The sequence below is a fragment of the Manis pentadactyla genome, chromosome 10 (genome assembly GCF_030020395.1).
Source record: "Manis pentadactyla isolate mManPen7 chromosome 10, mManPen7.hap1, whole genome shotgun sequence".
NCBI lineage: Eukaryota > Metazoa > Chordata > Mammalia > Pholidota > Manidae > Manis > Manis pentadactyla.
Window position 1 is genome coordinate 36,624,391 of NC_080028.1, and position 14,180 is coordinate 36,638,570.

Below are 14,180 nucleotides of genomic sequence, written 5' to 3' on the forward strand. Positions count from 1 at the left end.
CCCAATAAACTGAGACAATTAAATTGCCCTTGTGCCCTAGCCATAATTCTCTTATGGACAAAGATAGCACCAGTAGCCCAGGTGCTTTGCTGAAGTGGCAAGGTATCTGTGGCTGTTGTATCTCTTTGGTCTACTTGTCTATCAGAAGAAAAGGTGAAGTGGTTTGTAGTGAATCCCAACCTAGCTCAAAAGATATCCTGTGAAAAATCAGTCATCTTGCGAGGCCTCCACCTTAAATTCACTGGGCTATGGATTGCAGGTTCAGCTTTACCATTTGGAAAAACAGAATGGCAACTATTTTTCATGTGCTCTTGAAAGTTACTAACAGTGTTTCACCATACAAAGCCCATGACACAAGAGACCTGAGCTCATATGAATGGTGTATCATCAAGCTTAGGTTTTGGGGTTTCATACATCTTAAGTTTCTTTGCCTACCAGGCCATGTCCTCTGATCTTTATAATCAAGAACATGCTTGCTAAATACAACCAAAACAAAATTTAGTGTAGTAGAATTCAAGAGACCCAGGGATAGATGAGGGGTGCCTAATGAAGGATTGAGGGTGGAAAGAAAGCTTTGGCTCGAACCAGGGATGGCATGTCAGTGTTTTCCAGAAAGACAGAACCAATGGGATGTATGTATAAATACAGAAAAAGATTGATTCTCAGGAATTGACTCATCATCGAGAGGGCTGGCAGTCTGAAATCAGGCCGACAGGCTAGAGAATTGATACAATGGGGTGTCAGGCAGACAGGAAGAACTGATAGGGTGTAGTCCTAAGGCAGTCTGGAGGCAGGATTCCTTCTTCCTCAGGGGATCTCCATCTTCTAAGGCCTTCAACTGATTGGATGAAGCCTATCCAAATTACGGAGGATAATCTGCTTTACTCAAAGTCTACTGTTGAAATGTTAATCACATCTAAAACATACCTTCACAGCAATGTCTAGATGTGTTTGACCAAACATACCCAGAGGTTTTTGGTCAGACAGGATGGGATTTAAGGAATATGGTAGATGGTCCTCGGTCCATTGGGAATGCTCCTTTGGAGCCAAGGATGGGGGCTCATGGGGTAGGAAGGCTTGAGGACATTCAGATAGACTAGGCTCTATTTAAAAGCATTTGTTGAGCAACCTTAGTGTGTAAAGAAGTAGACAGAATACAAAGATGAACAATCTGTGGTCCCTGCCCTTCAAGACAGAGAAAGATTTGTATGGAGAGAACAATAAGGCAAATTCTGTAATTTCATTACAGAGCAATATGTAACATGTCATGAAAGCACAGATGAGGTGCCTAGGAAAAGAAAGCATGTGTTGCAGCCCTCCACGTGCTCCCTGTCTGGTGGACTAGTAGGTAGACAACTACAATGGAGTGGGGTACGTATTGTGATAGGGGTAGACACGGAATGGCCTGGGAACACAGGACAGACAGGTTGGGGTCAAGAGAGTTGACATCATCTATTTTGTTGCAGGCATTAGCCTTCTGACTGAGGAGAAGGAGGGGGTTTAGTCAAAAAGACACCATTCAAGAACATGTCACCAAGGTCCGTATGGATAAAGCAGTGGAGCCAGGGGTTCAGTGAGGGAGTCTGTTGGAGCTGTCACCTGCTGAGAAATCAATACTTCATCCTTGGGGCCACCAGTGCCATCACATCCCCTGTAGCAGCTACCTCAGACTGTGCTAATGAGTAAGTTTTCTCTTGAGTCTGGACTTGGTCTCCAAATTTTTCTTAATATCATACTTATATGGAGTTGTCCTGTAAGTTAGAATCTCCTAGTCATTCCTGTTGTAGTGGACAGTGGGGAGTGATGTGATCCTCTTTGTGTTAGGGAAAGATCACAGTGCAGACCATAGAAGGCCAGGGCAGTGGTACAGCGGGAACAGCTGAAGGAAAGGAGAGACGGTGCAGAATGCACAGGTTCGGGGCATGTTCAGGTGTGAATGGAAGGGGAAAGAGGGGAGTCATTGCAGTTTGGAGTAGATGGGAGAACCTCAGCCTGGTGCACAATCTCTCCCCTGGGACAGGGAACCAGGGATGGACCACCAGAGCAGCTGTGTTCGCCGAAAGGGAGACGCTCCGGGAAGGGAAGTCGGGGGCTCTGAGAGCTGTCATTTTCTGCCCCCACATCTGTACCCATTCTAAAATGAGGCAGGTAGAATAACAGCCTGTGTCTAATGGGTAATGTGTGGATGCTGTAAAGAAAGCTGGAGCATTAACCCTCCCTTCCTTCTGCCTGTCTAAACTGTTCAAGTCAGAGACACCTTGCCATCTGCACCCAGAAGTAAGATGGCCCCTGGCCCCTGGGTGGGGCTAGAACCAGGACCTACCCACATCCAACCCTAATAAGTTGCCGTATCTGCCTTCCCCTACCCCAGACCACCTAGAATCGGTCCTTTGGGCTGTGATGGATCCATCCTGGGGCTGGGCTACCCTGGGCCCCAGCACCACACACAGACACCATCCTGTGGAAACTGTCAGGCAGTAGGCGCCATTTAGAAAATCAATCCCTCCCTGCCCAGTCAGCTGCCCACCGGCTGTCATGCCTCCCTCACTGTCATGCAGCTGGGGGCCAAGCCCCTCATTCCTGACCAGAGAGCCAGCAGAGGCCCTGGCCCTCTCTCCCCCTCCCCAGCTGAGCAGCCTTGGTAATACCCAGAAAGGAGCCCCTTCTGCCAGTTCTGGGATGAAAGGACCACTTGAGAGCTCTGACACTGAGTTCGATTCAAGAGGGCCTGAGCTTCTGGAACTATCTCTCCATGTACCCTGACTTCTGATGGTACCCTAGAACTTGAGCAAATCAGTGAGCACAAGATTCAGCTCCCCAACTTCCTCCATGGGGGACTGTTGACTGCTAGGTGTCTGAGCTCAAGGGCTTGTTCCAAAGAGAAGGGGTCTTATGTAGGCCTTGTCCATTAGTTGAGCCCCTGCTGTCTGTGCCCCACCACAGGCCAAGCCCTATCCTGAGAGCTAGAAGCCAGTGCACCTGGAGCAAATGGAAGCAAAACCTGGGAAGCTCATTCAGAAAGACAGGGACTTGCTCTGGGAATAAGGTACAGATTGAGTGCAGATGTCTTGAGGAGCCAGAGCGGTGGGGCTTTTACAAGGAGGCCTTCCAGAGGGAGGAGTGCAGAGGGGAGGTGTCCTAGTACACTGTTGCAGGGCATGCAGCATGCTCCCCACTCCCCCCACCCAAGCTTTAAGGAGCTGCAGAAGATAGGATGAGAGCAGATGCTAGGCAAGAGACTCAGATGGAGGAGGAAGTCGGGGAGGGTGAGAAAAGGCAAAGGTTTAGGGCCCCGTGTACTGTCTGGCATGTGGCGTTACACCAGGAAGGCCCACTGGCTGTCGGCCCATCCCTGAAGAATTTCACCTGTAGGCATCCCTGGCTGAGAGCAAAAACCAACTTCCTAAAGGTGCCTCGTGTGCGATTCCAGAGCTCCATGACCAGAGTGGAGCTTGATGTCTCAGTGCCACACACAGCCGCGCAGGTGGGAGAGGAGGCGTGAGACCCAGCTGGGATTCCAGGTGGAGGCGGGCACCAGCCAGACAGCCCTTCAGAGGCTGGTTTGAAGATTTTCCACCAAGAAACTCACGGCCACCAGAGGGCATCACCACCCCATAATGTGGCATCCTGGGTTTCCCATCACCTCTCTAGGGATATACGGGAGATGGGGAAGAGGGAAGCAGGCATGGATCTCTGAGCTCGCAGGGGAGCTACCTGCAGCTGAATTAAACGTCTCCAGAGCCAGGAGACCTGGAATCTAGTGGGTTCTAGTGCCTGTTCTGCCACCATTGCTTCCTCCCTGGCCTCAGTTTACCTCCTGTTAAATAGGGTTAGACCACATAATATCCCTTCTGGCCCTGAAGTTCCAGGATTTGAGAAAATCATGCAATGAGCCTACTAGAAATTGATTTCCTGGGCCCACCCTTACTCTAGGGTTCTCTAGGGCACCCTGCCTGGCAGGAGGCGGAAACATGTGCCTCCCTCTGTGGGGTGGCCTCTTACTTGGAGGCCTGACCTTCATACTGAGGGGAAGTCTCCAAAGGAGACCACATCAGCCTGAAGGAGAAACGTCTCAACAGGGCTGTTAGACACAGGTGCTGTGAGGCCCCTGGCATCTACTTCTGCAGGTTTCAGACAGAAAGGCGTCATTAGGTAACCCTCTGGGATAGGTGGGGCAGGGATCTGTCCCAGAAGAGGCAAGTCCCATTAGGGATAAGCACAGGAGCGAAGAGAATGGAAACCATCCCCTCTTCTGCCTTTGCTCGCCTCCCCACCCCCATCACAGATGCCGTCTGTTAGGAGCAGGCAGCAGACGGGGCAGGGGGCCATCTGGGCTAATGCTTCACAATAGAGTTCCATGTTTCCCCACCGACACCCCCTCAGCCCTTCAGCTGATGGCCACTTGGTGGTGCCAAGTGGGGAGGAGGGAGAGGAGGGCACTAAGGGAGCCCAGTCTTGGCTCCCCGCCGTCCCCAGTCCACCCCCTGCCCACCACCCAACAAGCCTTCAGCCATCTGGACTTGTGTAATCAGGGAGGGGTGGAGAAGCACCCCCTCCCACCCACACCTCCTATAGGGGCTAGGGGCCCCCAGGGCACCAGGAGTGAGGAAGGGACAGGGAGAGTCAAGGAGAAATCACAAGGGAGCCAGGAGACTGAGACTGTGAACTAAGTTGGGTAGGAGACAAAGCCTTTCCTGGCCTCTCAGGTAGATACGGCCACTTGCCTCTCTGTACTCTGCATACCATCCGTCCAACAGCACATGTCCATGTTCAGCTCTCTACCAGACCAAAGGCCTCTGTAACCCCAGTGCCCAGTAGGGTGAATGAAGAAGCAAAGAACACAGTGTCACATGGGCTCTGAGGCAGGCTGCCTGGGTTTGAGTCTCAGGCACTCTGCCACTGAGTGGCCTAGAATAAGTTACTTAACCTCTCTGGGCCTCAGTTTCCTCATCTGTAAGGGATGATCATGGTACCTATTTCATAGGGTTATTATGAGGACCAAGTGAGTTAATATATGTATGTAAAAGCACACAAAGAACAGTGCACGGCACATGGTAAATGCTCAATAAATGTCAGCAGTAAAGGCCTAACAGATTTGGGAAGACTGGAGGAGGAGGGACATATGGGGACGATGCCTCCCCAGCCTCTGTTCAGTGACTGATGTTGGGTGTGGCGCCCCCCAGCTTGTGGTGCTGACGTCCTGTAGTGGCTATCCGCTCTTTAGACGCCAGGCCTCGCCTGCCACTTCCTCCTCTCACTTCTTATTCAAGCACCACTGACGACAGAGGCTTCAACTAGGCCATCCCCTCCTCTCCCACGGCCTGGCAGCCACCGCAACACAGCGCCGGGGATGGTCCCTGAGACAGAGTCAGAGGATGTCTGAGCACAGTCCCCAACCATGAGCACCCACTCAGCTCAGGCACATCCCCCTCTCCGTGAGTCAAGCCGGAGTAAGGATCTGTCTACTGGAAAGGGGTATCAGCTCCAACATCAGGAGCTGAGGAAGGCTTATCCAGGAGGGATCTCTCCCCACCTTCTGAGCGCACAGGCCAGAATTAAGCATGCTTTCTGGGTTTCCACTACTTCACTTTCTTGTTGATACGGGAAGGGGTGGCCACCTCTCTCACCTTTTTTTGGGCAGCTGTGAAAAGCGAAAATCCTGGCCTTCTCAGTCCCTGGGAGCTTCAGCAAGTCAGTTCTGGAGCATCTCCCCTCCTTCAGGGGCCTCCTCCTCCCCCTGCCCAGGCACCTCCTCTGCCTCAAGCCTCCTGTAGTAACCTGGATCTCCTAGAACCTTATTCTGAACCTCCAAACCTCTTCACAATGACCCCTTATTGTCCGCCGCCACCAGATTCTCCATGAATCTCCAAAGCTACCCATCCCTAGAATTTCAAATCAATCTCGTGCACAAGCCCCTTCACAGAGGCACCCTCCGCTTCCCCCTAGCTCCCCACTCCCCCAATGCCAGGTGTCACGGAGGCCCCTGGCCTCGCCCTGGGATGCGCTGCCCCCTCAACCGCCAGGCTAGGTTTTTCCCCCATTGAGCGCTCTCCTCCCCAGGAGTTCCCCAGCGGAGCCGGGCCTCGGGCGGTGTGGGCGGGGCTCTGGGACCGCAGCCCCCCGGGGGGCGGGGCCCGCTGCTCGGGAGCCCAGCCCCCCGGAGGCGGCTCCCCGCCCAGCCCCTAGCCCGCCCCGCTCTCCAATCCTATAAAGGGAGGACACCCGCCGCCCGCCGGGCTGGCATCCCCGAGCCGCTGGTGTCCCGGCCGCGCGGAACCTGCGCTGCCTCTGAGGGGCGAGGAGCCATGACCCTCCGCCGACTCAGGAAGCTGCAGCAGAAGGAGGAGGCGGCAGCCGCCCCGGACCCCGCCGCCCGTGCTCCCGACTCGGAGGTCGCTCCCGCCGCTCCGTCCCCGACCCCAGCCTCGGGCCCCCGGGCTGCAGCCGCCAGCCCTGGGGCTCCTGGGGACGAGCTGTACGCGGCGCTGGAGGACTGTCACCCGGCCGAGCTGTATCGCGCGCTCGCTGTGTCCGGGGGCACCCTGCCCCGCCGAAAGGTGCGTCCCCCAAACCCAATCCCCTGCTTTCCCTCGGGACCGGCTCTGGCCTCAAGGTCCCCCATTGTGTCTGCTGACCCCCCACAACATTTTCCTCGGGGTCTACTGAGTCCCCCACATTCTTCCCCAGCCCGTTGGCCCCCACGGACACGTTCAGAACCCGCCGAGTCCCCTCGGCCCTCTCCTCCCGCCCCCGCGGCCCCCGCCTCCACGCCGCCCCCAATCTCAGTGGCGGCTCCCCGTCTCGCTGCTCTCCTTCGGGACTCCTCCCCGACATCCCCCTTCTTCTGCCCGGCCCATCTGCCCTTCACCCCGGCCTGTGTCCCGTCTCTCCGCGTCCAGGAGTCTCGAGGCCCCCAAGATCCCTCGCCCGGGCTTCTCCGATTGGAGTGGGGAGGCCTAGGGCTGGGGTCCCGCAGCTCGCCGGGAGAAGTTGAGGGCCCAGAGCCCGGGGGGATTGGGAGGGCGGGTGGACGCGCCGCGTGCATTCTCACCGAGGAAGCGTGAGCGGCGCCGCCGAATCCCGAGAGCTCACCCTTCCGAGGGGACGCCCGGATTCCTGGGCTCTGGGCCTGCCGCCTTGCCCTGCATCTGAGGTGCCGGGTTCAAGGCCACTGCTCCCTGGACCTCGATGGGGACCGGACGCGATGGGAGGGGTCACAGGGCACCCGCGGGGGCAGGAAAGATTCGAGCCGCGCCCGCCCTCTGAGTCTCCCCCTCTGCGGGGCTCTTCCTCTGGCCTGAGGGGGACCAGAGCACTCAGAAAGGGGGACACAGGACCCAGGTTAAGGGGAAAGGGCTAGTGGCCTTTCCCTGCTCAACCCTCCTTCTTCTCCCCTGGCCCCCAGCTCCCCCCACACAATGAACAGCTTGTTGAGAATTTGCATTTTATGAAAATTGGGTTGAAAGACAAAGGGGTCTCTCTATGCTGCCCAGTCCCTCCTCCCCGGCCCATTTGGGAACTGTCCCCACCCTTGACGCCACTCTGCTTCTGGAGAAAGAGGGCCCCCTTCTCTGTCTGCCTTGGGGCAGCCTGGGGGTGGGGGCGGGGGTGGGGGCACCAACTGGGGAAGTTCTGGGTTGTTTAGGGCACATGGGGCAAGGGCTGGTCTGAGACAGGAGTTCATCCAAGGACCAATAATTAGAGAGGGAGAGAGACTGCTTTAGTTTCTCAAGGGCACTAAAGTGGCAAGAAACTCAACTTTGTCACCCCTCCCCCAAGATAAAGAACTTCTCATCTCTCTCCTTAGGTAGAGACATGAGGACAAGTTTGAGATGTCAGATTTTTTTGTTCCAAAAAGCAACAAAATATACAGCAATGTTGGGACATCCAACCGAGCTGAGCACATCTGGCCATCTGCAGCTGGGACCCACGGTTGGTCCCTGAAGTAAACTACTTTTGGGGGGCAAGGCCTGGCTCTCCTGTTCCCTGCCTTCCCAAGTTCAGGCTAGCACCGCTGGCTCTCCAGATCTGGCCCCTGACCCCCTACTCCTCCAAGCCACTGTCTGTGGCTGAAAAATCAGGAGAAGAGACCCAACTGGCAGAGGGTCCCCGGATTGCCTTGACAGACAAGCACAGGAGCCCCCTCCCCTCCTTTGGGAACATCTGGGAAGAGTCCCTGTCTGAGCTTACAGGGTCTGGAGGCCTGATGCCCTGCAGACATGCACCCTGGGAGTGAAGGCTCTTCTATCTGGATTAATGAACTCTATTCCCCACTCCGAGGCTGGGAACCAGCACACTACTCAGAGGTTCATGCATCTGGACCCCTGGAGGACTGTGTGTCCCCAGTCCCAGTTACAGAGGTAGAACCTAGGGAGAAATCTATGGTGTGATACTAATAGTGGCACTCAGCAAGAACTTAGACCAGCACAAAAGCAGGTGTGGAACTAGGACCACACAGACCAGTAACAAAGTGAGGGGCTGGGTCTGGAGCACAGGTGAGGGATCAAGCAGAGTGGGGCTCTCAGCTTCTGCCCAAAGATGGCCCTTCTCTCACCTGCTACTTCCTCTCTGTCTTCTCCACCAGGGCTCAGGACTCCGCTGGAAGAATCTCAGCCAGAGTCCTGAACAGCAGCGGTGAGTCACCACCACCCCAAACCCCTGCACTGGTTCAACAGGGTGAGGTGCTGGGGTGGCTGTGGGGGGCAGCATGACACAGCATCTCAGTCCAGTGGGGTGGGAGTAGGGGTGGGGTATCATTCTCCTACCCTTTCAGTAGGGCTTCTTCAATAGGAGTGGGGGCAGGTGGGGGCGTGGGCTGTGTGAAAGGGGTGGTGGAGAAAGAGGTAGGGACTTTTGAGTCATCAGGTGCTCCTCAACCCACCCCCAGTCCCTGCCATTTACCCTGCCTGGGAAGAGCTGGATCTGGGAGGTGGAGGGAGTAGGAGAAATCTGGGCTTCCCTGAGCCCTCCCAGCCCCGAAGAACCCTGAGCGCCCCAGCCGTGAGCAAGCTGTGTCCAGCTGCCTGAGGCTGGCTGCCCCTGCCTCCAGAATCTCAGTCCTGCACTGCTCTCCTCCTGTGGTGGTCCTTTCAGAAAGAATCTGAGGTGAGGGCAGAAGTAGGTGCTGACCTCAGGCCCCACTGTGCTCGTGTCCGTCCTGATTTGGGCCAGGCTTCTTCTAAAAGGGATCAGCAGACTATGGCCTGCTGGCCAGGTTGACCTGTTTGGCCTTTGAGCTGAGTTGTTTTTAAATTTCCAAAGCATTATAAAAATAAAAACAAAGAACAATAGATGTCAGAGGCCAAAGGGGGCCCACAAAGAAAGCCTAAAATATTTACTATCTGGCCCTTTGCAGAAAATATTTGCCAACCCTTCCAGAAAACCAGAGAGCACTGAGGTACACACAACTTTCAGCCACCCTGCTCCCCTCCTAGCATGCACAGACAGAGAAAGGCCTGAATTCAGTGACAGGAGCTCAGCTTGGGGCGGGGAGTTGCTGCTCAGCATTTGGGGGTGTCTGGGTCAGGCCGGGAGCCAGGGGCCTGGGTATCCAGAGCCTTTCTGAGGCTGTGAGACTTGGAGGGGCCTCCGGAGGCTGCTTTAACTTTGCCTCTGGCTGGGCGGGAAGGAAGGGGGTGGGTGGGGGTGGGCAAAGGAAACTCTGGGCTCCCCCAGCAGGCGAGGATCTGGAGTGGCTCCAGACCATTGTGTCCAGTGGGCAGGCCTTCAGTGCGGGAAGGGGCGGCCTCGAGGCTCCCCTCCCCCCTCACATCTGGTGGGCTGGCCCCACCGCAGCTGGGAGGAGCAGCTGTGGTCCGGGCTGAGCCTCGTGACTGGCCTTTGGGGGTGGGGCCAGCCCTCTCCCCAAGGCTGTGGAGCAGAGGCGGCTCTAGGCTGGGGCTGAATTTGGGGCCTGAGCTAGTCAGTAAGCAGCACGCTGGGGCTCATGAAAAAGCCGAGGTGTGGCTGAAAAACATCTAGTCCATTCCCTCTGGGGGCCAACCGTCGCCAGTGCCTCCCTCCACAGGAGGCTGGATTGATTGTGCGCAACTCTGAGAAGCTGATTTCAGCTGGTTTGGGAAAGGACATTCCAACAACCTGTGATGAGAGCAAGTTGTCCCTGAAGGCAGTGAGCCCTGCCTGGACGTTCTGGAGCAGACTCCAGCATCAGTGGAGGGCCACACTGTGGGCTGCCAGGCTTCTTTTAGCCCTGACAGTCTTGATGACATGGCCCATGTCTCCTGTAGGAAAGTGCTGACTTTGGAGAAGGAGGAGAACCAGACCTTCGGCTTTGAGATCCAGGTGGGAGAAGCTGGGTGCAGAGGGAGTGAGGGGTTGTGAGGCCAGTCTGAGGGATGGATGGACCCTGCCCCACCCCTGGCTGAGGAGCCCCCTGTCTGTTACAGACTTACGGCCTTCACCACCGAGAGGAGCAGCGTGTGGAGATGGTGACTTTTGTCTGCCGGGTTCATGAGTCCAGCCCTGCCCAGCTGGCTGGGCTCACACCAGGTAGGGCCCAAGTCTAGGACACAGGGCTCTGGGAAGGGGGTAAGACCTTACTCCCAAGCAGAGGGCACCAGAGGTCTCTTCTGAAATCAGTTTCCCTTCCTCCTCCTAGTTTGAGAAAGCCAGAGAGAGTGGATAGAATCCAGGCTTTGGATCCAGGCAAATTTCCATTTACTGTGTGATCTTGAGCAGTCTCATCTGAAAAATGGGAGAATAACAGATGCTCACATCATACTGTGGTGAGGGGCTCCCTGGGCAGAGAGCCAGGGCCTGGTAAATGGCAGATACTGCTGCTGTTCTGACTCCCCACCAGCACTGTGGCAATCTAGCAAGGGCAGGAATTGGAGAAGGAGAAACTTTCCATTAGATCTGCTTAATACTGGGGATCAGGGCCTATCCTGCCCCTGGACCCAGCCCAACTCAGAGGTACCTGGGTTACTTCCTCTAACAAGGAAAAGATGCCTCCAGGAAGACACCCTCGGGATTGGTCGAATCTGTAGAGTCTCCAGGTCCCAGGAAGGGGCAGCCTCAGACTGCACCAATTGACCCTCCCCAGTTCTATCACCACTTCTTCCCTAAACCTTCACTTCCTTGCCGGCTTACCAGCAGATCCCAGTTACCAAGAGGTATATTGCAACTCTGCAAAGTAGTTTCGTATCCACTCCCTCCTGATCCCCAAGGTAGCCACAGTAGAGGTCTACACCCCCTTTTTACAGATGGGAAATGTGCCCTCAGATGTGGTGGCTTACCCTGCCCCGAGTCAGGAGGCCCTGTAGTGATACAGGGTATCGGAAGCTGAGGTCTGGGGCCAGTTCCCAGCTTGGTACTACTCACCCTGCCCCCTTCCTGCCGTGGCTGAGTCTCCTGACAGCCTGCAGGCTGGTCAGAAATAACCAACTCTGAGGGCAGTCTTTGGGGACAGAGCTTAGGGTGTGGGTGTCTGTGGGCTCTGGCCCCTGCACTGGGGTGCTGGGTCTGGACAAGGTCTCCCCAGAACCATGAGGAGTTGGGGAGGGAGTTCAGGAGTATTCTTCGGAGTTATTGCCCCTGCCCTTTCTGGCTAGGGTAGGGGGCTGGAGTTCTTCCATTGTGTCCCATGTGTAAAGCAGATACTGACCTCCTCTCTGCCTGGCAGGTGACACCATCGCTAGTGTCAACGGCCTGAACGTGGAAGGGATCAGGCATCGAGAGATTGTTGACATCATCAAGGCTTCTGGCAATGTTCTAAGGTATGTCCAGGTGTCTGTGGGCTGCCAGGCTTCTTTTAGCCCTGACAGTCTTGATGACAGTCTTGGTGTCAGTGCTTCCTCGCCCTGGGGGCTCACTGGGCCTCTGATTTCCCAACCCCCTCAGACTGGAAACTCTGTATGGGACTTCGATTCGGAAAGCGGAACTGGAGGCACGCCTACAGTACCTGAAGGTAAAGCAGCCCGGGGAATGTCTGGTCTCTGCTCTCCTCTTCCCAGGCCCCTGCCTCTGCAGGCCCCACTGTTTTTTTTAGGGCATCGCTATCTATCTGAACCTCCCTTTAACCTTAAGGATTCTTCTGTGCACTCCCTGATCCCTTGGTCTGTGCCCACCTCCTGGTAATTTATTGCTAGCTCCTGACAGGGAAGTGGGGTGTGTCTTGCAGCAAACCCTGTATGAGAAGTGGGGAGAATACAGGTCCCTGATGGTGCAGGAGCAGCGGCTGGTGCACGGTGAGTAGGCTGGGGATGTGAACAAGTGTTTGTGCCCCTACTGACACCATCATTCATCCTCTGCTTCTGAACTGGTGGGTCACTTCAGTTGTGTAGGAAGGTTTGTTGAGGTACTTACTTTGGGTGCAACACCGCTCTGTGCTGAGGCACATTTTTAGGCTATGCCCCCCATTGCCCCCTGAAGGTAATTATTAGATAATATCATCTCCATTTTACAGATGGGAAAACTAAGACTCAAAGAGCTTGTTTCAGATCCTTTCCATGGCTCTTGTGTAAGTGGTCCTCCTAAGGGTTTGAGTGTCTAGGTCCTGTTTTATAGACGAGGCAAGTGGGGCTCGAGGTTGTGACTTGCCCAAGGGTCGGTAGGAAGGTGCTGAGCCCCCCTGCCCAGGCGCTCTGACTGCTCTGCCTCCTGTTTTCTGCCCTGGCAGGCCTCGTGGTGAAGGACCCGAGCATCTACGACACGCTGGAGTCTGTGCGCTCCTGCCTGTACGGGGCGGGTCTGCTCCCAGGCTCGCTGCCCTTTGGGCCTCTGCTGGCAGCGCCCCGAGCCCCCCGTGGGGGCGAGCGGCGGGCCGGGGGCGACGCGGACGACGCTGTCTACCACACGTGCTTCTTCGGGGGCGCTGACCCACCCGCGCTGCCGCCGCCGCCGCCGCCGCCGCCTGCCCGTGCATCCGTCCGCGCTGAGCCGCCTGCCTCGGCCCTGGGGCCCCGGGCAATGCTGAGCCGCAGCGCCAGCGTGCGGTGCGCGGGCCCCGGGGGCGGGGGCGGCGGGGGCGCGCTGGGCGCGCTCTGGACTGAGGCCCGCGAGCAGGCCCTGTGTGGCCCTGGCCTGCGCAAAACGAAGTACCGCAGCTTCCGTCGGCGGCTGCTCAAGTTCATCCCCGGACTCAACCGCTCCCTGGAGGAGGAGGAGAGCCAGCTGTAGGGGCGGGTGGGCAGGGGAAGGTATTTATTTATTTATTCGTCCCAGCAAAAAGGGGGCGGGGGAGGGAGGCAGATACCCAGGCAGACAGGACCCCAGGATCCCAGAGCAGCGGGAGAGGGTCCTTGTCAGCCCCAGACAGCTGGTTCCTGGCCTATCTCTGCTGAGCCACGAACGCAGGCCCCAGACCGTTCTACTGCTCCTACCCTAAACCACAGTGTTAGGCGGGGCAGGGAGAACCAGGAGAGCTCCGGGTTGCAAGAGGTTTGGGGGCAAAGATGGGCTGTTCATCCTACATCTGGGTCAGTAGTGCCTTGTGGGATGTCCAGGAAAACTCCCGCCATGTGTGGCGGGGAACCCTGTCCCACAAAGCCCTCTCCTCAGCTTTACTTGCTCCCCACCCTTGGCCTTGGGGACAAATGGCCTATGGACAATCATTCTCCCATCCTTCACACGCACATACACTGTTCCAGTTAACCAGTGGGTCCCTGAAGGGGCCTCAGGTGCTGGTCCTCCTCCTCCCGGCCTTGACCCCTAAGGGCTTGGCCCCTTCTAGGGGCCTGTAACTAAGTTGGGTCCTGCTGGGCAGGGGTCCTGGGTTCTCTGCCCCTCGGGGAACAGGAATGGCCACGTCCAGGTTGGGTGGGGGCAGCACAGACTGTTCCGCCGTTTTGCATATTGTTGCTTCTGAACCACTAACTGTATAAAATTGATGGTTTTTTGCATCTGTGTCAGCGTGGTGACTGCTTGAGGGGGAGATTGGGCTCTGGTAAGCTTTGACTCCACCACGCACCCCGCCCCCAGCACACACACACTGTATTCGACATCTTATTTGCTTGGAGCCTGCAGCCAGGGAAGTAGTCTGGGGGATTCTGACTTACATGTATGGGCCTGAACGGGAGGCCCCACACCCTCTTCAGAACTTGGGCCTCTTGTTTAAGTGCATCTTGAGTGCCCCTCCTCAAATGTGCACAACAGGTGGTGGCCAAGGCTTGTCGAAAGTCCCTAACTATCCCTGTGCAAAACACTGTGCTTGGCATCCTCCC

The 14,180-nt window shown here is 56.3% G+C and overlaps 1 protein-coding gene across 2 annotated transcripts; it reads left to right on the top strand.

Moving 5' to 3' along the window:
* The first annotated feature begins 6,197 nt into the window (after positions 1-6,197).
* TAMALIN (trafficking regulator and scaffold protein tamalin) lies at positions 6,198-13,859 on the top strand. Of its 2 annotated transcripts, XM_036915136.2 has the most exons (8): positions 6,202-6,557; positions 8,585-8,634; positions 10,248-10,302; positions 10,407-10,509; positions 11,642-11,735; positions 11,860-11,926; positions 12,140-12,206; positions 12,638-13,859. In XM_036915136.2, exons 1-8 carry the CDS (start codon positions 6,306-6,308, stop codon positions 13,135-13,137), a joined length of 1,188 nt encoding a protein of 395 aa, XP_036771031.2. In that variant the 5' UTR covers positions 6,202-6,305; the 3' UTR covers positions 13,138-13,859. The 2 variants fall into 2 exon arrangements, with proteins under 2 accessions (XP_036771030.2, XP_036771031.2); XM_036915135.2 differs by having other exon boundaries at positions 6,198-6,557; positions 11,642-11,926; positions 12,108-12,206.
* Positions 13,860-14,180: the final 321 nt, after the last annotated feature.